We start from the raw sequence: 25,165 nt of genomic DNA on the forward strand, positions 1-25,165 counted from the left end.
GGCAGGCGGGCGCGCACGGGGTCCGCGTGCGGCGGCGCGTGAGGGGCGGGGCGGCGCCCCCGCCACCGCCCCGCCGCGCGCCGTCTCCTCCAATAAAGCGGCTCCGACCCTGCTTCCGCCTCCTCCTCCTCTGTCCGGGGCGGGGCGGGGCTGCGGCGCACGTGGCCGAGGCGTGTGGGAGCGGGGCCGCCGCGTGCGGCCGCCGTTACGTAACCGCGCGGCGCCGGGCGGGGGCGCGGGTACGGGCACGGCGCCTCACGGCGGCCCGGTCGGCGCCAGCGTTCTCCGGTGGGGTCTGGCGCGTCGTGTCCCCATTCCCCCCCCCCCCCCGCCCGCCCGCAGCAGGTAGGGCCCGGGGCCGGCGGGAGGGCGAAGCGGCGGCGGCCGCCGCCGCCCGGGGTCTTCCGACTGACGTCCGTGCTGGGAGCCGACGGGCGCTGCCTGGCCGTGAGGCGAGGGGGCGCGTGCTGGGGAGCAGCGCGGGAGGGCGGGAACCAGCCCGCATGGGCGGCCGGCTCGGCGGCGGGGGGTGGGCTCGCCCCTCCCGCCGTCCCTTGAGGCGGTGTTTGTTCCCCCCTCCCCCGCAGAAGCCGCGCGGGGCCCGAGTCCTGAGCCGACGGCCGAGGGTCTGACCGAGCCGAGGAGCCGGGCCGTGGCCGCCGATGCCCCTGCGTCGTAGCGTTCTGCGGATTCAGAGATGGACGTGGGCAGACTCCGAGGCGGCGGCTCGGAACGCGGCGCGAGTTGGTCCCCGGCTGCTGCTGCTGGGGCTGCGGGCGAGCGAGAGGAGGCGCTGGGCCCCGCCGGCCCGGGGAGTCAGGCGGCAGAGCGGCGGGGGGACGCAGGCTTGCCTTGCGCCCTGTGTACGGGAACCGGCTCTAGCGAGAAGCGGTTGAACGGGCCGCACTCCGACAGAACGGACTTCTGCAGCCGCGAGTCGAACGGCCGTTCGGCGGGAAGTTGTGTGAGGCAGAGCAAAGTTAACAGGTAACTCCTGACGGCGTGTAGAGGCGATCGTCCTGTTGCTTGAAGTGACGTGCTTAACTTCAGCAGAGAGGTAACGTCAGCGTCGGGCACCTGGCATGGCTGGGATCCCGAGTTCTTCTCGGGACTCGCTTACTTCAGTACACCCGGGAAGCCTGCCTGAGTCGCAGACCGCGATTGTTATAATGGTCTCGCATGTAGGTTACATTGCTGCTGCATGGTTCCTCCTAAGCTCTTTGCCTAATTCTTAGATGGGCTGATGCGGATACCTCATTGACCCTTTTGTGGCTTCCTTATATACTTACTCTAACGACGGCGTTCAGCAGTAGTGAAGCAGAAATTACTTAAATGATGTTTTTCCCAAAAGCTCAGAAATGCAATGAGGTGCTAATTTCTATTTTATTTTATAATTAAAAAAAAAAAAAGGCAGTTCAAGAGCTATAATTTATGCAATGTTGAACTGGTACGTAAAGTTAACATGCAATGCTTGAACTTATTTAGTGATTTGTATAGTAAAAGAGTATGATACTAATAAAAATGCCAAATGGACAGATGTAAAATATGTACAATATTATGTAAAATGTTATGTAAAATAACAGTGTTCATATCTCATCTGTAGGATTAGAATCAGTCTGTGTTTTGAGGATATTGACTGTTTATTTTTCAGTCAGTGAAATAAGCAGAAGTAAGAAGAGGGAAATTTTGCTTGTTAATAACCTTGCAGCTGTTGAGGCCAACGACTCTGTTAAAAGTATAATGAAAGACTCCTGAATCACGTGAGGAGTGAAATCTTGGCATCAGGTGTATTTTGAGGACCTCGCATTTCTCTGAAGAGCTTACAATCAGATGCAGACTTCAAGGCTAGAAAGACATATCCATAAAGAATCAGCATCTATTCATGATTTTAATACCAGTGAGATTTAGAAAACCTAGAGTAAACATCAGCTTATTTTTAGCTGCTAAGCATCTTCGCAAGCAGATTGGTTATGATGTGACTTTGCTATCCATGACGTGTTGGAGTTGGAAAGGAGGAAGGTAGAGGAGAAAAGATTAAGTAGCAAAGAAGTGAGAAAGATACAACAGGAAATATAGCAAATGAGCATTAGGACATTTCCAGATATTCTGTGTCTCTGCAGCCAAGCCCATAAAATGTTGATTTAGTGAATAATTTTAATTAGTTGACAGAAAAGTCATCTCTGGTAAAATTTAACCTCTGTTTTACAGTGAGCAGCTGAAATGGAGCCAGTCTCACAGAGATATGATGATGATGATCCAAGAAATGAAAAGGTGTTTGCCTGAAGAGAAAAGGAGTTCCAGCAAGCCCAGTACCATCAGTGCTCTCAACTATGCCTTGCAGTGTGTCCAACAGGTCCAAGGTAGGTGTGGAAACAAAATCTGGAAGTGTAGAAGCTATACAGCAGCTTAGTTTGAATAGACCCGTCTGGTGACAAATAACACTAAAACAAATGAAAGCATTCCAGTTAACCTGCAAACAACTGACTTTCGGAAGCACTGTGGGTTTGGGGTTTTTTTTAAATCTTTTCTATTGAAATGTCCACCTACTGCTTTTCTTTTCTTCAGAATCCTATAGCTGATAGGTGCCTACTAATAACTTTCTGTGTATACTGAAAAAACAGCATTCCCATCCCACTTTGAAAACTTATTGGATAGTCTGTGTTTTCCAATGGAACCAAGTAGCTAAAATGGTTCTTTTGCCATCACGTTCTGTCCTTTCTGCTTCCTCATGCTCGTTTTCTGTAACATAAATAGGTCACTCCAATAGTATAATCAGTATTCCTTTTTCCTTTGTCACTACACAGACCTTCCTCATCTCACCTTGGACTTCACCCAAAAGATGACAAAAGTACAAGGGCTGTAAGAAACACTCAAAATAGTCTCCTTACTGACTTCCTTGTGTTTGTTTTGCTTTTCCTGTTTTTTTTGTTTTTTTTTTTCTCCAATTAGCAAACAATGACTTTTTCCAGGCTCTGAATGACCGAAGAGTGTTTCAGACAGATGTGATGACGTACAGCATAGAAGAGTTGGTGGCAATTGCATCTGAACACACTCCAAAAAACACTGTAAGGAATTCAGGCGCACTCAAGGAGTTCATCACTTGCTGTTTCACTCTCTATTTAGTCTCCTTACACCGCTTTGTGGAAACAGAACGTGTAAAATTTAAAAGCCTTTAAGATTTAGCCAGATGAGCCTTTGTATTTTTAAAGGTAGAGCAAGACCACTTCTTATCTGTGCTGACTCTGGGTACTCAACGGCAGTACGTGAAGAAATACCTATTTTTCTTTTTTTCTTTTTTTTTGCCAGAAGCAACAAATATATTGGAGCATTCATTTACAGCACAGTAATCTCTTGAGACAGACTTAGCAGAAAGTCCATAGCAAGTCCATAGTTGTGAGGGACTTTGGTTTCTATTTGTACTCCTGGATTTAATTTTTTTTTTCCTTGATTTGCAGCATGTGTCATGCTTTCTGGCTCTGCTTCAAAGAAAAGAGTGTTTCTTGAGATTCAGTACTGTTACATGCTGTATCAGAAATATTGCAAATGCTTTCTAGTTGAAACGTTCTTGGAATATTTTTCTGTGTGGAGTTGTGGTGAACACTCTGAAATTTGGGGAGAAGTGTGGAGTGACAACCAGTCATTCTGGACAATGGCAGGCATCATTGTAATCTGTTTCAGTTTTGATACTGCAGTCTTATTAGCATTTGTAAATCACGGGTAAGCTACTATAGCACTGGAGATTGTAGTATCTCACGCACAACTTTAATTGGATGCTAACTTAAGAACACATTTTTGAACCTCTGTCTTAGGTTGTGGTGTGTGGTGGTTTGGGGTTGGTTTGTTTGTTTGGGTGTTGTTTTTGGTTTGGTTTGGGTTTTTTTATCCTTACAATATTGCTACCATGTGTTGGGGGAGGATTGCCTTTAACAATGTTTATTTTCCAGGACACATTTGTGGCTGTGTTTTCCTTGCTTTCTGGACGCATACTGCATATTTCTGAGCAGGCAGCATCCATTCTACACTGTAAGAAGAAAGTGTTGGACTCCTGCCGGTTTGTAGAGCTGCTTGTCCCTCAGGATGTGAGTGTGTTCTACACGCACACCGATCAGTCCCACCTGCCGCTTTGGAACATGGAAGGTCAAACAGGTGGGACTTGGCAATGCTCTTAAATGCTTTATGTGTCTTTCTGTCTTTGCAGAATGAGGATAGAACAGTAGTTCATTTTAAATGCTTATGCTAGCAATACACATCGGCAACACTTGTTCCCTTTCCACTTTGAAAACTGAGTACCTATGCAGGTAGTCCTAGCTAGCCTCCTAGGGGCTTAACTCTTACCTGTGGTAAGCAAAAGGCTTTTTTTTTTTTTTGTGTACCATCTTACTCATTCCAAATACTGCCGCTTTTTAAAAAGACACTAAAGGTCTAGTTGTGAGTTCAAAGTTGTTTAATCTACATCTTATGCTTACTTAGGTGCTTTGTCTTTATGGTCCGCTTGCAGCCTGCTGTGAACATAGCTCACCGAACCCAAGTTTTAAGTTGACTTGCTATTCAGTGCTGGATGTGCCTAAATGGTGACTTTTGAGTCCATTGTTATTTGTGAGTAATTCGAATGTAGCTCCCATGCCAAGGCCCTGTCTTTTGTCCACTGAGCCTTAGGGCTGTTCTGGCATCAGAGCTGGGAAGTCCAAAATCCTTGCTACCAAAGGATGTGAGACATCAGAGGCTGCTAATGCTAATGTGCCAGGGGTTCCGCAACTTGGAAGCCAGGGGTGTGCCTACCTAGCAGAGCAGTGGCACCCCTATGGAGTTGTTGTTACTTTCTTGCTGTGAACTGAGTTTTCCTGTCCCCTTAATTCTTGACTGTATGTAGTTTTTGGTGGGTGGCTCATAAAGCCGGGAATTTTCGCCTTCCCTTTCCATGGTGATGTACTGGGGAAGGAATTTTTTTAGATCATATGTGTTCCCTCTGAATTTAGTTCCAGGTCAGCCATTTCTCCAAGAGTAAGTGGGCTGGAGAAGAGATAACATTTGAGGTGGGAGCAGACTGTTGAGCAGCTAAGTTAGTAGCTAATAAAGAGCAGGTTGTGGGACTTTGGTCTTGCTCAGAAAGTCTGGAGAATGCAGAGTTTAAAATAGTTCTGATAGGTGTGACCTTTGGAAGGGTATTAACTGATACTCTCAATGTGTGTTCTTCTCACTAGCTTCTCTGTATGAATATGCCCAGGTGAAATCCTTTTTCTGCAGGATCAGGCAAGTACATTATTATAGTTTTATCTTTGTGAAGCCTGGGCAAAGGGTACAGTACTGGCCAGAAACAGTGTTCTGTTGTTACAACTGACCAGCGTGAGCTCACGGAACTCCATTACAAAATGGGCTTATTGTGTTTAATACTGGCATCCAGCAGGATGTTTGGAATATCTTTCCGATAGCGATGCTTAAACTTGCGTGGGGATAGAAGGAAAACCCTTGTTACATGTTTCTTCTGGACCTATCAGTTTCCTTCAGTACTGTCATGCAGGAGAAGAATGATCTTGTGAAAAATTGCTGCTCCCCCTTTTACAGTTTGAGAATGGAAGCAAAGGGTGTTTTGCTTAAGATTGCTCGAGAGTTTGTGACAGAGGCAGTAACAGAAACTCAGTCACCCAAGTCACAGTATGAGACCTGAATCATGAGATAACTACTTGCTGTCACAATGGATGCAGTTTGTTGCTTTGTGCCTGGCTAATTTTAGTGCTAAAAAGAAGAAAAAAAAATTGAGATTGGCCTGTAATCTTCAGTGCCATTCTGTTCCAGATGTGGGTGGTCTCTTGATTTCAGTAAGAACTGTTTGCTTCTGAGCAGATATAATACATATTCCATCTGTCAGTCGATCATTGATTCATTAATCTGTGTTTCAAAAACCCAAGCTCTGAAATCACCTTTGTCGCTTGAATTGTGTAATGGCACTTGAAATAAATATAGCAGGACAGATATCAATTTTAAGTTGGGGGAACTATTTGTAGGACACAGAACATTTTATAATAGCTTTTCTTCAGATTTTCATGACACCTCTCCTTCCTTTATATAACAGATCCTTTTGATTATGTGGGCTTCATGAGTAAAAATATTTTTTCACAAGCACGCACTAGGCTTAAGTATGAAAATATTTTTTTTGTGGGTTAGACGTCTGCTATATCCAACTTCCGGTTTTTTGTTTTGTTTTGTTTTCCAAAAGGAGGAGCTGTCAGTCATAGTTTTTATGACACTAACTTCTCTCTAGAAACATTTTACAAAACTAAGTGTGGAATAAGAAAGTAACTTTTAGTGTAAGTGATAATATCCAAAAACTTATCTCAATTCTTTCTGTCAGAGCTGGGTAAGATAGTGCAATTATAACAGGTGAAAAAGCACTTGCAATAGGAACAGGCAATCACTAATGCAGTTGTTACAAAGCTCTGGTTAAGATCTCATCTAGTATGTTGTGTCCTGCTACTCCTCACACACGTTCTAGGAAGACAAATCCTTATGGGAGGAGGACAATCAAAGAAAAACAACTATTTGCGAACCAAGGCTGGAGGAGTCTGTCTTATGTAGGTCAGTGAAACAAAACTTGAGAGAGATTTTTGATTTTATTTTTTTTTTAACCTAAAAATGGTACCAAATAAACAACAAACAGAAAAAGAACTGTTTAACTTGAAGGAGAGCTCAAGACCAAATTAGTGGTTCTCGTGAATACAATGGGACTGAGAATCAGAAGGTGGTCTTTAACCGTGGGAGTAATGGCATTTCTAGAACAGCCTCTGAATGCAAGTATTGGAGGCAAAACACCTACTTGGTTTGAAGGGGAACGAGATCAGTATTGCTGAATATGTTGGCCTTGGATCGCAAGGGAGTGTGCTTAGGACCTTGGGAGATTCTGATTACCTGGGTCTGTGTGCTCAGTGTAAGTTCTCTGTGCAGGGTTCTCAGCCCTGATGTAAAGTATCTGAGTCTTTCTTGAAACCAGTGCATTAATCCCTTTTACTTTTCCTCAGGGGTGGTAAAGATCAAGAAATGCGTTGTTACCCCTTCCGAATCACCCCGTACTTGGTCCATGTGTGTACTTCTGTCCATGTGGATGCAGAATTCTGCTGCTTGGCTTTGGCTGAGAAAATTCACTCTGGATATGAAGGCAAGTCAGGAGACTCAGTGAAAAAAACCAAGCCAATAGGAAAATGCAGTATATGAAAGTCTACCTCCTTTGTTTAGAACTTGTGCTTGGGTAGTCTCACCCATGTAACGTCCAGTTTGTGTGTGTGTGCACACGCACGTGCATGCATGCAAATCCAGAGCATCTGTGCCTTCTTTGCAAGGCCCCGATGCCTTTGACGTCTTCTCACTATTTTATTTTTGAGAGAAGTCTGTAGCACCTAAAAATTTGTAATATTTCTATGAGTTATGGTCAAAAAGCAGTGAGCAATTAAAAAGTTCAGGAGCCAATAGCTCTCCATCATTAGCAAAAGTAACAGTTAGGTTTTCTGTCTTAGTGCATGCTTTGTTTCAGTAAATATTTTTTTTTCTATTAGCTCCTCGAATTCCTATGGATAAAAGAATCTTCACCACCACTCACACCCCTGGATGTGTTTTTCTTGACATAGATGACAGGTGAGATTTGACTCTTAAGACCTGTGAGGTGTGTATGGAGAGGTAGCAAAAAATCCTTTGGTGATGCAGCTGGAGACCCAAGTAAAGTAGTTGAACTGTGCAGTTGGCAGTAGTTAATTAAACAAAGTAGTTTTGTTTTGATCTGCTCGTGGAAAACCATCTAGAACTCCACGGACGTAATCTGTTTTGTTGACTCTAAAATGTGAATTAAACAGAACTGCAGTCAGTTTTCATTACCCAGGGCAATGGGGACCTGTGGTAACACAGACAGTGGAAAACCCACATAATGCAAAGCTCTGGGGATCACAGTGTGGAGATATAGCTGTGTTGAGCTGGGTCAAATAAATTTGGCCAACTAAAGCTGTCTCCTGCAAAGCCACAGGAGTGTTTTTACAACACACTTTGCAGCATCCATGTCACATTTCTTACTGACATTTTCCCTGTGACCGGTTTCTTCAAGATCCCTTTTTCTTCTTTTTTTTATTCTTTTTTTTTTTTGTTGCATGTAGACAAGCACAACACTGGCTGCAAATGTGATCTGTTAGATCTCCAGGCACAGAAATGTTTGTCATTGGTATTTACATGTCTGCATTGCACTGGGGGATTATTAGATGGGCTGGAAAATGTTCTGTAGCCCTAGTTCATGGCGTTGTAGATTGTGCATGGGAACTTCACTGACAAGCAAAGGGTTAAGGATGTAAATACTCAAAACTATATTATAATCAGTGATAAAATGTTCGGGTTTCAGAGCAGTGCCTTTGTTGGGTTACTTACCTCAAGATTTAATTGGAACATCCATACTGATGTATCTGCACCCAGAAGATCGTCCTTTGATGATTGCTATTCACCGGAAAAGTAAGTACAGTTGCTTTAAGAGGAATTTCTACTGTTTTTAACGTTCTTTCATTATCATATTGCTTGACATGTGACTGATCTGCAGTCTAGACAAAAACAGATGAATTAATGAAATAAAGCAACCAGTTTGAGATCAAAGCAAATTCAAACCCAGAGTTTTAAAGGACCCTAGTCATTAGTGTTTGTGCTTGCACTACTGTGTCATAATGTAAACTAAACCTTGTTTCTTGATTGTTTGGTTGGTTTTTTTTTTCAGTCCTGAAATTTGCTGGCCAACCCCCTTTTGAACATTTACCTATTAGATTTTGTACTCAGAATGGGGATTATGTCATACTGGATACCAGCTGGTCCAGTTTTGTGAATCCTTGGAGCAGGAAAGTAGTGTTCATCATTGGCCGACACAAAGTCCGGACGTAAGTCAGTTGTAGAACTATCTATTGAAGTGCTTTTCATTGAATACTCTGCAAGACAAAAATGATCTAGAGACATAATGTTGCTCCTGCAGTCTGTGACAATTACCTAGCATCAGTCTTGCAGCCCGTTCCTTCAGAACAGCATTAGTCTTGTTTATTAAGCATGAAGACAAGTAAATTACTTCTAAGTAAAAGGCAAATCCAACTTTTTTTTTTTTAGCATATGTTTTTGCACACGGTCGATGTCCAAATACTGTGACAATGGACGTGTTTAAATCAAAATAACAGTTTTAGACAAGCCGAGTAAAAGCTAGAAAGCAACGTAACAAATAATTAGCTGACGTTGATTCATGATTGGCTCACAAAAAACCCCACATTAATTGACAGACATTTAGCCAAAATCACCTTCTGGCTTGTTTTCTTCTGGAACATTCACTTGATACAGAATGTAAATATTTACCAAGGTAACCTCTTTTAAAAATGCAATTAGTATTGAATGTTCAAGTTAATTTTTCAGATGTTTCTCCTTAGTTTCAAGGAGATTTGGAAATATGGGCTGTCTGCCTTCCTCTTACCCGGTTTCTTTTCTAGGAAACGGCTTTTTGGGACGGCCTTTTGACTTTTCGAAGTGATCTTTTATTCAGGATTTTATGGGGTGTGAATTTGCCTTCTGAGTGAAGGAGGCAGAGGGGTAGATGCTTGTCAGCCTTAACTCATGTCACTGTGCTGGTGTACTGACTTCCCTGGGGCTTCGCATGAAGCACTGCTCTCGTAGCACTGCCCCACTACCCTAGCAGAGCTGCTAGTGGAACAAATTACATCCTTTTCTGTTGATTCAGTAAAGCAGTCAAAATAAAATAATGATAATTAAAAAAAAGGATATGTTCCCACTCTGTTTATAGCTACCTTTTTTCATCCAATTAAAATTAATAGTGATATTTTGTTGGCTCTCTCCAGAAGCCCTCTGAATGAAGATGTCTTTGCTGCAAGAAGAAAAGAAACAAGCAGTGTTGAGAAAGAGATAAGGGAATTGCAAGGACAAATTTACAAGCTGCTTCTGCAGGTAAAGAAGATGAAAGAATTTCAGAACACTGGCTGGCCTTCTGAATGAGAGGCTAAAGAAACTTGGGTCTGTTTAGCAGACTACTTTGGGGATGATCTTTTAAAAGGTCTGAAAGGAAAGTTCTAAATGGAGGCAGGCTTGTGCGACAGCATTAAAAATATGTCTCTGGGTAGCCCACCTGATGATAAAAAAATATTTTGTCTGACACTTTTGCCAAGTCTTTATGTTGAAAGATAAATCTACATCCTGAAACAGCTTTAAGCATGGTAGAGAATTTTTCCTAAGCGAGTGATAGAGCTCAGAGCAGTACTGACTTTTCACTTACTTTTCTTTGTTTACTTGAAGTTCTGTGTTGCAAAGTATGTTGTTCCCTTCTTTTTGTTCTCTGAGAGGGTGTTTTTTTTAATTACTTCTTTTTTTTCCCCCCTCCCCTCAGCCAGTTCACAGCAATGTTTCCAGTGGTTATGGAAGCCTTGGAAGCAATGGCTCTTATGAGCACTATATCAGCATAGCATCTTCAAGTGACTCCAATGGGAATTGTGCAGAGGAAATACAGGAACCAGTAAGTCTATAAATGTGTCACTTCCTGCAGAGTGGTGTAAATAGGGTTTTAAAAATTACAATTTTTACTGTGTACATACACACTACTCATTATGAATTTTACTGACGTGGGAAGAAACAGCTATGTTCAAGTTAAAGGTACTTAAATTGGTCAATTATAGAATGCTGGCTTTGGGATTTTTTGCTCTTAATTTTGCTGACTAAAATGAGCAGATAACTACTGTGGTAGTTCACTAAAGTAAATTGAAGACTTGCTTAAGATCAGCCCTCTCAAAGAACCAGTGGACTGAGAGAAAAAAGTGGAAGAACCATGCAACCAGAAAGAAGATTGATGCATGTGGAGGGGTTTCTGTTTGCTTGGGATTTTCTGTTTTGTTTTAAAAAGGCCACTAGAGGTACAGTGTAGACTGCTGTAGAAAAGACTGGAAACAGTGCTGTCCTAAAACAAGCATTGCAATTACCTAATTTCCTTGTGATGCTCCTGGGTAAGTCATCAGCTTATTCCCACTCTCAAGGCTTGCATCAGTATTAAAACATTCAAATGCTGAGGCTGTTTGAGCTTTATCATAGTTAATTTAATTAAATCAACCATGATAATGAGATTCATTAAATTTACAAATACCAATAGATACCAGGCTTAGGCTGACAGTCTACTCCCTTTCAGTTTGGAGAATACAAGAACCCAAGCCCATCTTAATGGTCTCCTATGGCCTCTCTTTATTCATTTTATTCTGCCTTCACATTTTCACGTATCTCAAGATGACATTGCAACAAGTTTGTGCAGATGTCAACCGAATAAAGAATCTGGGACAGCAGCTGTATATTGCATCAAGGAGCAAGCCACAGAATGGAAATGAACAGGCTGTGAGCTCAGAAGTGCTAGGAGGTAAGTTAATGTAATTATGATCCTTAAGGTAACATGAACTCCTGTAGGTCTATAGCCCTGAGTTTGGCTAGCTGGTGTTATGCTGAAGAACTCTAAGATAGCATTTTAGCATGGCTTAAATGTGGGAAGTGTTTTGTTTTGGTTTTGTTTTGTTTTTTAAACAACCAAAAACCAACCAACCAAAAAAACCCTAAACCTACCCCCAAAAAAACCTCAGCAGATCCATTAACTTTTTAACTGCTCCCTGAGATATGGAGGAACATATCTGTCTCTTCCTAGGTTATTAGACTTCTTTTATTTTAACATTTTCTAGTGAAAATGCGGATTTGCTTGTAGCAAGTATAAGTCTACTGTGGAAGCTTCCCTTAGTTACTTTATGTGGACTCTCAGAAACAATCCATAGGTTGGAAAACACTGCCCCACTTCCCGCTGAAGTAGTGGTTTAGTTAGTGAGCGCTTAATAGTATGCTAACGCACATTATTTGCAGTTAGTACCTAGCACAAATATATGGAGAAACTTGGATGCTTCCTCAAATACAGGAATCTGTATTAAAACATTTTGCATGGTGATACTGCCTAGGAAAATGATAATTAACTCCTAGTCTTGTTGATAAGAAGACAGCACTGTGAATGTCAATACTACTCTGACCAGTGTATCTATGCTATGAAAAGCTGTAAATTACTGTTAAATAACAGGTTGGATTCTGTGATGTATAAATTAAGAGAAGAATAATATTGATTGCAGCTTTGTTTACAATTTAAATACAATTTTTTTTTCTATGCTGTTTTCTTTGTGTTTACTAGTTGTTCTGAGTGGACGTTTAAGGTGTTGTGTGGGGTTTTTTTTCTTTTTAGGCATTCTTTCCCCTTCTACCTCCCTTGCCTCAAAACATGTGACTTAAGATGAAAATGCAGAATAACTTAGTAATGAGAGCTGTGCTGTCATAAGCCATATATCCTTGTGTCATATATATGTATCCTAGTGTATATATCTATACATACGTGTGTGTGTGTCTTGGTGGGGGTAATGTTTAGATGCCTTTGAGAGGAGTCTTTGAGGATTTCTGCTTTTGTAGGGAAGGGGGACTCTGCTTCCTGTTTTCTTCAGACATTGAGAAGTGATAGCACAGAAGAACCAGGCAACGTGTTTTATGATGATTCAAAGAAGGCTCCACGTGTTCCTTCCTATCAGCAGATCAATTGTGTTGATAGTATCATCAGGTAATAAACTATGAAGCGATTTCAGTTACACAAGTTTAAGATTAATTGGTGGAAGGTAAATATCCAAGCAGTTTGCATTGGTCTAAACTGTCTGGGTTTTGAGTTGTGAGATAAATTTGGGATTGTTTGTAAAGTTTTCTGCCTTTCTGGGGAATCCATCCCAATGCTCAGTCAATCCCAATTACACAGTAATGAAGAATTTAGGGCCTAAAATTCTGTTTGCAGCTATTGACATTTGTCTCCTGCTAGTTTCACCCTTGGTGCAATAGCAGTTTGAATTTCGATAGGCGTAATATGTCAATGTCTTCTCAATATACGCTTTGAGAACATCCATATAAAACAGAAAGTTGATATAATTTATAAAATGTCAGTATTTTTTAACCAAGTGGATAACATCATCTTTTTTCTTTTGTTTCCTTTTTTTTTTTTTTTAAGAGTAATTGATAGGTTTTTATTTAAAATACTCCTTGGAAAGCAGATATATGTCCAGAGCTTCCTGCAGTGAATTTGAAATACTAGTTAACAACCTCTGGATCTCCAGTTTGGATTGCTCAAATGTTTGTCTCTCCAAATGGAAAAAAAATGCAAAGTGGGGAGAGCTTCCTGTGATATGCTTTTATTTCAGATATCTAGAGAGCTGCAGTATTCCAGCACTGAAAAGGAAGTGTAAATCTTCTGCAAATACATCATCGTCATCTTCAGAAGATGACAAGCAAGGCCAGCAAAGTCAGCAGGAAGTCGAGGCATTGGAAGGTAACACAAAGTATACTGGCAATCATAATTAGGACCTCAACAAGTGATTTTTTTTTTTTTTTAATATGCCACTGTTGTACATTCCAAGGTTTATGCCTACTTTTTAAAGTGTTGTCATGCTAACAGCACATATATTTTGGTTATGTGGTAAATATTTGCTTACTTTGTCTAGACCTCACAATTAAGCATAACCTACAATATTAAGTCTTTGAATGTAGAATGCGTCAAAAGAACTATTGTTTGTTGTTGCTAGATGTATCTTCTCTTGCTCACTCATTTTATGCCGTGTTTAGTATGTGCTGACATGGCACTGGCATAAGAATGTTACATTTATTTGTATATAAGACTGTCTTTAGTAGTCTGCATAGTTACTGGTTGTTTCTGAACCAGTCAGATGTGATGAATTGGGACTGTAGTGCTTGGAATGATATTCCACACAGAAATGTTGTCACTTACCGAAAGATACTGCTATGCTTTCAGCAGTTAATTCCAAAACTCCGGTATCTGCTGTTCCGGAAGAGACGCTGAAAGATCAGACAACTACAGGCATGGTGGGAGCTCCTCTGGCAGACCTGACCTTGTCCAACAAGGCTCCAAGCGTGGTGTCTGTCACCAGCCAGTGCAGTTACAGCAGCACTATAGTGCATGTCCCACACCCTGAATCAGGTACTGTTTGCACTCACAAAACACTGACTTGACTCATTGATTTTTAAATTTACACAATGTTTTCAAACTGAAGTAGACCGTGAGAAAGTTTTGTCCATTTAAGATATGTTCGCATGAATATGAATTCTGAAATATAATTAAGGTACTTCTAGGGATACTGTGAAGAAAACTTGAGCCTGGAAATTTTTACAGTATTTTAACAAAACCTAGTCTTAACAGAGTGCACTATTTCCTTTCCCCTTTAACTTCATCACATACGTCTTGAACACAACAATGTGCTTTTGGCCATTGAGGATTATAATAAAAATGACTAGTGGGCCAGCGTTACTTCATTTTAATGCAGAAAGAAGCATAAAAATGAGTATTTAACTGCTATTGTACTAAGAAAATATGAAGAAAGAAGTGCCTCTGTAACTTGAAAGTGAATTTAAAGTTTTCTAGACCATGCAAAGTAATTTGCTCAGTTGATGTTAATGTGACTATATTTGAGTGTAAAGGGTGTTTTCTCCCTGCCGCTTCTGCAGCCTGTATCTGCTCAGTAGCTCAGGTGAGATTGTTTTCTGTGTAACCTTCTGTGTGTTGTGGAAGTTGACACCAGAAGGCCAGAGCAAAGAGTGAGTGATTTATTTTCTTCCCTCTTCAAAGAAGTGACTACAATGGAGGATACTACTGTTGGAAGTGAACAAATTGAGCTGCCTCCTGTGAATGCTCAGAGTCTCACTATGGTGCCTGAGGACTTAAAGCCAATTGGCCTAACAAAAGAGACATTGTCAGCCCACACTCAAAAGGAGGAGCAGAACTACGTTGACAAGTTCCGCCAGAGGATCTTGCTCTCTCCATTTAGGACTTACCTTCAACAGGGGAGCAGAAGTAACAACGGACATTCCTATGGCCAAGGTAGGCAGCAGCCTTGAGAAATAAAGACTTAGTAGATGACTGTTGTGGTTTAACCCTAGCCAGCAACTAAGCACCAGGCAGCTGCTCACTCACTTCCCCCCCACCCAGTGAGATGGGGGAGAAAATCAGGAAAAGAAGTAAAACTTATGGGTTGAGATAAGAACAGTTTAATAGAACAGAAAAGAAGAAACTAATAATTATAATGATAACACTAATAAAATGACAACAGTAATAATAAAAGGGTTGGAATATATAAATGATGCGCAGTGCAATTGCTCACCACCCGCGGATTGACACCTAGTTAGTCCCCAAGTGGCGATCCCCCTGCCCCGACTCCCCCCAGTTCCTATACTAGACGTGACGTCACATGGCATGGAGTACCCCGTTGGCCACTTTGGGTCAGCTATCCTGGCTGTGTCCCCTCCCAACTTCTTGTGCCCCTCCAGCCTTCTTGCTGGCTGGGCATCAGAAACTAAAAAATCCTTGACTTTAGATGAAACATTACTTAGCAACAACTGAAAACATTGGTGTTATCAACATTCTTCTCATACCTAGCTCAAAAACATAGCACTATACCAGCTGAAGACAATTAACTCTATCCCAGCTGAAACCAGGACAATGACTTACAAAGACCAACCTAGCAGTGGTTCTCCTTCGCGTGATTTAGCGAGTATCTTATGCTGGCTGCAAACAGAATGCTTCCTTTGAACTGCCAAGGCTTGACAACAGTATTACCCACAGAGAAGGTCTGCTCCATCTTGGATGTTACTATCTTAGACTTTTCACAAAGCAGATAATTATTGCAATCATCAACCCTGCAAATCCCGGGTAGTTTATTGCCTCCCCTTGAAGGAATATAAAAGATCAGATTGGGCTAAGCCAAAATAATTGATAAGAAAATTGATGACACGAAGGAAAATATTGTAGATATGTCAGCAAATCCATCACTGTAGTGTACAAAAGAATTATCTAGAAGAAAGTCAGCTCTCCAAATAAGCCACACTCAATTATCTGGATGTTCTTCTCTTTTGTCTTTTTCTTTCTTTCCCCCCCCCCTGCCCCAGGTCTGTCATTTCAGTGAATGTGTCTATTTTTCTTCCTCCTCAGGAGATTCCCCTTCAAAGCAGATGAGCCCAGCTAGCTGGAAAAAAGGCAAACATGGAAAATTCAAGCGCCAGAAACCTCAGACACAGTCCTCAGATAGCCACTTTTCTAGTAAAAATAGAAATAGTCTTCCATGTGAGAAGAGAACAATTCAGAAACAGTCATTCTCTCCCTCAGAAGCCTCCTATCTGAGCTCGCCCAGTATGAATGTCCTTCCTCCTGTGGGATTTCCTGTCTATTCGCTTCCACTATCTAGTTTTCCAGCCTCTTCTGTAGGAGGGGAGCTTGCTCTTCACTCATTAAAACCCGAGTCCATGTCATCGGCACAACTATGCTATGAAGCACAGTCATGCTCAGCACTTTATCCCCCAAACGTAGGCACGTTTATGGCTGTATTTTTCCAGAATTTCCCCACGTACGCTCAGATGCCTCAATATGTCTTTCTTCCTAGCCCTCAGTATGTTTATTCCCCCTCCTCATATCCATGCACTACACTACCTCCAGCCCCTGCTCCTGCTCCATCGCAAATAGCACCGCATTCTGTGGATCAGCCCTTTCCAGTTTCTTCTGCCACATCCATGGAGGACCAGCAAGAGGGCCAGCATGACCAGGCCCTACTGCTGAGTAGCTCACGGAGCAGCTCCCCACTTCAGCTGAACTTGCTTCAAGAAGAGCTGCCAAAACCCATGGAGCTTTCCATTAGTACTGATGTTAAGGCACATGCAGAAGCTAAATGTGTAAGTAATACAAATTTTTAATGTAAAGGAGAAACTCTGACTTGCATGGTGTTCAGTCACCAAAATCAGTGATGATGATCTGTGTTTCAGGGTCACCAGATTTTGTTAGCTGCTTTTTCCAGTGGCTGTGCTATGTAGACTGCAGGGCACAAATAGCACAGGAGGTGGAGAAAGCTGTTTATACTTGCACCCGTGGAACTTGTAACAGTACAGTGTTGGCACTTAGCAAATGACAGACATGTGAGATCTGGTCTAGGCTGCCACAAGCCACTTCTGCTCAGTCTTTTGGCAGCAGCCTTTTCAATTAAATTGTCGGCCGGAATTTTGGGTTTGGGGCTTTTATGCATGTGGAACTTGGTTAGTGCTGCGCAATTCGCATCCTTTTTCACCCAGTCCCACAGTCTCTGTGGAGAACCAAAACAAAGGGAAGATACGCTTCTAATTACTCCCTCTGTCTCCCAGGGATGCAGCTAATGAACGAAGAACAGGGATCCGTGTGGGTCGGTTTCCATACATGGGCATAGAAAAGGCCTCTCCAACTTCCGCGGTAAACTCAGAGGCAGGAATCTGAGCTCTGCAGGCAAGGAAAAATATGTTGGCTCCTGAATCCAGATTGGGCTGGAAAGGCTGGATCAGCTGAAACTGCAGGGTAGGGTCCTGAAAGGGGAGTTGGTGTACCTGTAGCTGCTGAAGTGGTGAGCTTCACACAGTGAATCAGGGGAAGACTCTCTCATTTTCCCTGTAGTGCACCATTGCTTGATGTGTGTGGCTGCTTCATGCCATCTAACAGGACATGAAGGGAACTGACTCCTGCTCTCTTGTCAGCAGAAAATATTAACTTAATGCAACAGTACAATATCTTGACCCAGTGGGGAAGGATCTACAGCAGAAACCAGTAAACTAGAGTCCGGATGCTTGTTGCTTTCACCCATGAGGAGTGTTATCCTGAGTTCTAGACCGCCATTCATTTTCAGAGCTAGAAACTCCAAACCTATTGAATTGATACGAGAACTTAGTCAACACGTGTCAAATTCAGTAAATGCATGAACTTCCTTTTTCAAACTTAAATGTAACTTCCATGGATATGTTTGTTTTGATTTTTGTCTCCAGGACAACAATCCAGAAGACAGTGGTAACAGTGCTAGCCATTGTGCTTCTAGTGAATTTACTGACCGCTCACGGTACGAGGACTCCCAGTTGGGTACAGGTTCGGCAGCATCAGGCAGTGGATCAGCTTTATCTCTTTCTTTAGGCTCTGGCTCCAGTGAGACTTCTGGTTGTGGCACAGGTAGGGAATTTTGAGATTTGGATGTTTTGGATGTGCAAGATGGCTTGCAAACATGTTGGTAATTCATAACAAGATACTGTAATGGGAATGGGAAATCCCAGTAAGAGAAATGGGAAATCCCTGTAGTCTTTACTCTTCACCAGCTTTCAGTGTTTGAAGCCATGTTTGTTTCAGTCGCTGTAGTTGGAAATGGGAATCTAAGAAGCTGTTCCTATAACCTGTGACTCTTTCATTTTGCTAATTATCACTTTTCTCTGCATTAGATACTGGTTTGCATCTTATTTGAGTAAAGGTAAATCTGCCTAGAGCAGGACCTCTTGAAACAGAAGCAGAGAAGTTGAGCCAATTAATTTGGAGAAGAGTGAAAAGAGCTTTGGAGGTCTTAAGAAACTTAATAGAATGCACTTTATCTTTGAATTCTCAATAGGTACTAATCACTTGCTAGAGCAATCATCTGGGAGTACCTGTGTTCGTATTACAGAACTAGCTCACAAGAATACACTGGTGTTCTTTTACTTTTTTTGTGCTGAATTACTAGGATTTCTCAGGCATCTGCATTCATTTTTTTTCATGGTAATTCTCAGCAGACAGTGGGAAAAGCAGCAAGTATTTTGCCAGTAATGATTCTTCTGAAGCTTCCAAAGAAGAGAAGAATCAGGAAGCAGAAGAAAAAGGGACAGCTCATAAATCCAAACATGAGTCAGCCTGGGTGATGATGGATCACACACCTGAGCAAGTTCTAATGACTTACCAAATGCCAAACAGGTTGGAAAACATCAACAGTTTCTGACATGTAGTTTGGAATTGTGTATAGAGCTGTAGAATTAAAAATGAGACCATGGAAAGAGCGCACATACCAATAAAATGCCAAGAAGGTGTATTAACCTAGTGTTTGTGCATTTTAAGCCCTGGTTATTTCCTTTAGTCTATTTTTTCCCTATTTCCACTATCAGTTAAAATATGGTAACATGTAACCTTTTTGCTGAAGTGTTACAGGGGATTGCTTATTGTCCTGTACTTTGAATGCACAAAGCGGTAAAAATACTTAGGTGTTATTTGAAGTTGCTTGCAATTAGCTTATATGTGATTTGTAATGAGATTCCACATTAAAAAAAACACACAAAACAGTAATAAAAAAAAAAACCACACCAAACACCTGAAAAACCCCAACAAAAACAACAAAAAAAACCCTGACAGACCAGTGTTGAAAGAAGCCTTGCAAAGCAAGTAAGGTATAACAAAGTATAGTTGCTTGTCAATTGCTGATGCTGTCTAGACTTCAGCCATAGATCCTGGTGAAGAGACTTTCCCAGGGTGATTGTAATGAGTGCCTGCCTTGCTTCGTTTAGTACAGCTGTGTTCACAGATGTCTGTTACCTGCAGAATTAAAGAGGAAGTTTTAAAGGAGGATCTGGAGAAGCTGACAGTCATGCAAAAGCAGCAGCCTTGGTTTACAGATGGGCAAAAGAAGGAGCTTGCAGAGGTGCATACGTGGATCCGGACCCAGACTGTACCACTGCAAATCAGCACCCAGGTAAGGAGTTGTGAAAGGAATCAGCAGCTCATTCATGCCTTGGCTAGCCTGAGGCAGTGCCATTTCTAACCAATGCAATCTTTTAGTGTTGGGGTCACTCAACTTGTATTGTAACGAGGTTATTACTTGTAAATGTAGGAACCACCTGTAGCTAAGTTCCCTCAGTCACACTGTTGGGTGAATGGGAGTAGTGTCATGCTGTCACAGAAGACTCCATATCTAGTGATGTTTTTTCTGTTGGTGTTAGGTCTTTTGCTCTTTTTCTTATGAAGTTGATGGTTGCTAGGATTGAATAGCATATAACACTGGGACATTAGTGAAGATTAGAGCAAGTGTGTTCAGCAAACTGAAAAATGCTCATCATCACAGAAGAGGTTCAGGCATATAGTAAGAAAGACAAAAATAGCTGGCTTTTTGTAGGTGGATTCATTCTTTTAAGATTTTTGGTATCTTATGCCAGGTTATTTTATCTGGTATAACTCTTGGGCACTCTGATAAACTACTGCTGATTTATATTCGTATGTGTTAGAGCATGTCTTAATCAGTTTAAAGTGTTCCCAGGTACTCTGGAGAAGAAAAGAGCGAGGCGGAACTAGGCCCACAAAAATCTAGAGTTCCAGCGACGAGTTGTACAGAAAATTTCAAGGCTGAGTGGGCTGTATTCATGTGCTTGTGCAGCAGAAAAATCTAAAGTCTGTTATAGGACTGTACGCTCTATGTGCTAGGATTTTCAAATGTGGCATTATAAGCTGTGGTATTTACTCTGAGAGCAGAAAAATTGAGAAATCTGTGTCCTTGGCTCTGGAACAAGACCAGAAAATTAGCCTTTGTTTTCCTAATACCTTGTTGATAAAAATCTTATGTCCCCTATTGTGGTTAGGATCGTGTGTTTGATTCAGATAGCAAAATGAAGTCCAGTGGTCTTGCAGAAAATTCTGTTGAATGTTTACATCTCAAATGTTATGAGATGTATTGGTGTGCAAATATAAATACTTGATATCTAAGGTGCTGAAACTATCTAAGGTTCCTAAGCAGTAGGTCATGTTTCCAATATAAATTATCATTTTGCAAATGCAGCCAGGCTTCTGACAGTAGAAAGAAAGACAGGGTTTCTATTTTAATGCTTTATTTCAATATCACAGCATTTCTCAAGAAGGAGAAAAATCTGGTCTGTCAATACACTCGGGCATTTCAGCCTTTTTTTGTTGGTCGGTATTGTTGCTGTTCAGCCTGCAGTCCAAATCCTTAATGAGCAGCTTGCTTATAAAGCTGAAAGATTAGGCCTTCAAATTCAAGGAAGGCACGTACCTTTTTATCTCAAAGCTAAAACTGTATGTTCCACTAACCGAAGAATTCATTTTCGAGACAAGATAAGTTGGAGGTGCAAGTACCTGCTTCTGAAAATAAGATACCTGTGTGATCTTTGCTTTAGAGAGATTTCAGCCCATTGGTGAGACGTTTCAAGAGATTGCAACGTATCATGCTATCAGGATTTGATTCTTTGAAATACACTCATAAAAAGGAGAATTTAAATTACTACATTCTTGTTCCTTTTTAAAGGGCTGTGTTACATGTGACATCAGGGGAGCGAGTTGTGAGGCTGCAATGGCTGCTGACAATATGGAGAACAAGGGAAAATCACCTCTGCTCCTGCAACGCTGAAGACATCAGCACTTGTGTCAGTAAAACTGCTTAGTGTAATTCCCATTGTCTTTTCTACTGGCTTTGCTACATACTAGTGATTAATCTTTCTGGCTATCTATTCCCAACATGAGCAGCTGCACATGTGAAACTAAATCTTCCTCCATTACCCCTCCACTCCTGGCATGACTTTGAAGACAATCTTTCACTGGGAGGCCGTTTCCCTTCCTGACCTCACAGGCTTGACGCAGAATGGGTGATGTTTTTAACTTTTGGTTGCTCAATGATGAGCAAAATACAAAGGTGGTTTGGATTTGGGTTTTGTTTGTTTGTTTGCACTTGGCAAGTAAGAGTCTGAAAAGATGCAGTGGTTAAGAACCTACAGTGATCAGCCTAACGGATCAGAGCATGTTTACTCTCCAAGGTACATGTGTTGAAAACAGCATTGCAACCAAACTACAATGGAGTGCTCTTCATTTTTGTTTGTTCAATATTTAAAGGTCTAAACTGAAGATCCTAATACTCTGAGGTTCTAAAATCACAGTAGCTGGTTCGAGGGTCCAACAGGCTTTTTAATGAGCAGCTGAAAAACTAGCCAAGTTATTCTGCATCAAAATGCCTTTCACCAGCTTGTGCCCATCAAAAAAACAAACTGAAGTGAAAAGAAGCAAAGCTATTCCCTATGTTTTTCATGATGTTTTAGAACCAAGTTGTTTTATAGCTTTTGCTTTTAAAGCTGTGTTTCTCAGGATAGGTGTTTAAAATTGATTGAGGGTAACTGGTTTGCAAATCCGCTAGAGATTAAATTATAAATAGAAGTAACAATTCAGAAGTTATTTCCTTATGCAGGATCTGCTTTCTAATAAAAGACACATGGAAAACCTTCTCTATCATGGCACTAGAGCCTAGTTATCAAGTAGCTACATGCAATCTTTTATCTTACGTTGCTAGCACTCTGGAAGGCGGATTTGTATCTTAATTTTGTTGTTGTTGTATTAGAGTAGTTAGATGAGTTGAATCCAGACATAGTTAATAGGAAAATTTAAGTTGTTTCCCTGTTTTGTTTTTGTTGTGGTGATGCCAAAAAGAAAAAGAGGCTGAGCTTCATTTCTTCTGCTTTCTTGAAAAGTCACATGTTGTGGAGCCAAACTTGAACATCAAACCACATATTCATCATTTCTTATCACTGTTGACTTGCTGTACAAATTTTAACCTCTTTCTTTGTAATGGAGTCTCTGGCTGTTGAAATCCATGGACAAAAAATGAGTTTGTGCATAGTGTGAGTTTGTTGTTCAGAAAGTAGTAACCGCTTTCTCTTTCAGCATGTAAAAGTACTTGTTCTCATGTTAATACTTCTAGCTTAAAGCTGAATGTCTCAAAGTGCTCTTCAAACAGGACATGCTTCACTAAAACCTAGCAGATTATGTCTGATTTCCCCTGTGTTTATCGAAAGCTGAATGTAATCAGATTTTCCTTGCGGTGTCATTAATCACCTTAGCCTTCTCAACAAAGAGTTTTAGAATGTAACACATTATTCACACTTTTCTTCTGTGTAACTCTACCTTTTCTGCTATGTGAAGGACTTTCACTTTTTCAATTTAATTTACTAGTAAGCTTCAAGTTTTTGAGTAAGTTAAAAATACTGTGATCTGCAGATCATTGAAGGAAAACTATTATTTATCTAAAGGTTTTTGTTACTTTTTAAAATCAATTCAGTGGCAATCTTTGTCATTAAAGCTTATGTCAAGGAAAGTTATTGTTACAGAATTTTGAAGTTTTCAAGGTGAATTTGACTCAGGCATTGTTCTTTTGATCCCCCCCCCCCCCCCCTTTTTTTTTTTTACAGTATGCTTGCCTGCTCTGTTTATACCTATTGCTTTCTATTTATTCTCAAGCTGCATTTCATTATTGGTCTTTCATTTTTTTTCAGCTTGAACTTCTTTTTTCTTGTGTTGTAAATCAGCAGAGGTCCACACATCCTCAGTACTTTTTGTGTTTGAACTTTAAACACTTCTAAAAATGAGAGACTTTGATAGGTGTTTACATATAGCAAGTTGTGTACTCAAGTAGGAAAATGTGGGCAATACCTTATACCTAGTCTTTTTCCAGCACTTTCCAAGTACAGTATTCTGCTTTATAGCCACACCGCCTAAAATATTTGCTCTAAAACTTGTAACAAGATGCTATGTGTATAGGTTCTTCTCTTAATTGGGAAGCTTCTTAAATAACTTAACTGTCAAATTAGACTACACTAGAATCCATTCTAATTGGCTGTGCTTAAATTGAGTGCTTTAATATATTTTGAGACTTAGTGAAATAGATTAATTTGAATACTCCAGGTAAGGATGGCTGTCTCCTTCAGAAGAATTTAAAAGTATAAGTCAGAAGGAAAGTTTAGATAATCAACTCTTTCGCTGTATGTTATTTCCACTGTTTATTTCCCGAGTATAAAAATGAGATGGCTTGCCATGTCTTAGCAGGCATACGTGTCATCCATTTTATAAAACACTGGGACTTAGTTTACGAGAATGGTAATACGTACCTAACACTTGAATAACGCTTTTCATCCGTAGGTCTGGAAACATGTCAAAAAGTTGACTATCATTATCCCAGGTGTATAAAAAGAGGCAGACACACAAAGGACTTGCACAGATGCATACCCCCAGTTCATACCAAATCCAGGAGTATAATTTGGGGATCTTCACTTACTGTATCCTGTGCTGTCTTTGCTACAAGTGTTCAAGATTCTGAGCTGTACCTAGAAACCTGATCATGTTACATGTGTTTATTGTTTGGAGGTGTTAACCATTCTTGTACCACCTATTACTGTGAATTTGTGCCCAGTAGGATCATAGAGATCACAGAAATCCTAGACGGTTTTTGTAGTGCTGTGAACGCTATACCCTCTGACTATACGTGATGAAGGTGCATGTGCTTAGGAGTTTGAATTCAAAGTTTGTAATCCTGGCTAAATCCTAGGTGCAAGATTCCTTGTCTGGGGTTACACTAGTCCCAGGTTACAGAAAAAATTATGGTATGGGCGAAGAATGTAAGAGGAAGGAAGAGGTGAATCGGTGCCCTGTGTGACCACGAAACTAAATTATTTGCCCAAAAAACGCAAACGGTCTTGGCTGCAAAACCAAGTTTAGGAAAAAAAAACCAGTTTCCCAAGCTATTCTTTACCCTCCTAGAACCACAACATCTTGCAATCAAATGCCTTATCAAGCCTTTTGGGAAGGACGTCATTTCGGTACGTTTTCAGGAATTGGTAGTTTTTACTTCAGCTTATATTAATCTTTCAGTCTTTGTAGTTTGCTGGAGTAGTGGACGTGAGATCCAGTTCTCATCTGAAAGACCAATGGAGTAAATATTGCAGCCAGATTTGGACATGCTATTTTGTTTATGTGACTTTGTTTTGCCTGGCATAATTAAAATGTTGCAGACAGTTTAGAGCTGCTTGGAAGGTCACTTTTTTTGGTGATCAAAGGGAAAACACACAAGTACAGTAGTGATGCAGTTACTACCCCCTGTGGGGGCATCAGCAGTTCGGAAACCCATGGTGGATTTCACTGGCAATTTTTTTGTTGTATTCATAAATGCAGAATTATGTTTTTAAAAGATTAGTTGATGTGCAAATATTTTCATGGCATTGCTATGAACAGGAGGGACCCTAGTGTATTTTTACAGTGCGATAAATATTCACTGAACGAGTAATGTATTGGTAAGTTTATCTTGCAGCTGAATCAAGTTTTAAATCACATCAAATGAATTTTTACATCAGTTGATAGGAATATTTTATTGAAATAATATTCAGCTGTGGTTGAATTTACAGTTGTGATTTTAACCGTACACTTCAAAGGATCTTCTGTTTTTATAAATAAAACTGAAAAATATGCTGCAAAGAACTGTTTCAAATGTGTGTT

At 40.9% G+C, this 25,165-nt stretch overlaps 1 protein-coding gene across 8 annotated transcripts; it reads left to right on the plus strand.

Annotated features, from left to right (window-relative positions):
- Positions 1-326: 326 nt before the first annotated feature.
- On the plus strand, positions 327-25,165 carry PER3 (period circadian regulator 3). 8 transcript variants are annotated; one of them, XM_069782866.1, is made up of 22 exons: positions 331-987; positions 2,209-2,360; positions 2,950-3,065; positions 3,945-4,146; positions 5,202-5,250; positions 7,014-7,150; positions 7,545-7,623; positions 8,372-8,478; positions 8,735-8,891; positions 9,849-9,954; positions 10,391-10,516; positions 11,275-11,401; positions 12,478-12,622; positions 13,248-13,375; positions 13,856-14,041; positions 14,687-14,938; positions 16,046-16,779; positions 17,890-18,067; positions 18,652-18,832; positions 19,451-19,601; positions 21,162-21,279; positions 23,816-25,165. In XM_069782866.1, exons 1-21 carry the CDS (start codon positions 698-700, stop codon positions 21,261-21,263), a joined length of 3,705 nt encoding a protein of 1,234 aa, XP_069638967.1. In that variant the 5' UTR covers positions 331-697; the 3' UTR covers positions 21,264-21,279; positions 23,816-25,165. The 8 variants fall into 8 exon arrangements, 7 of the variants coding, with proteins under 7 accessions (XP_069638969.1, XP_069638970.1, XP_069638967.1 ...); XM_069782868.1 differs by lacking the exon at positions 23,816-25,165 and having other exon boundaries at positions 330-987; positions 14,690-14,938; positions 21,162-22,067; XM_069782869.1 differs by lacking the exon at positions 23,816-25,165 and having other exon boundaries at positions 330-987; positions 13,859-14,041; positions 14,690-14,938; positions 21,162-22,067.

This window comes from Haliaeetus albicilla, chromosome 4, assembly GCF_947461875.1.
Source record: "Haliaeetus albicilla chromosome 4, bHalAlb1.1, whole genome shotgun sequence".
NCBI lineage: Eukaryota > Metazoa > Chordata > Aves > Accipitriformes > Accipitridae > Haliaeetus > Haliaeetus albicilla.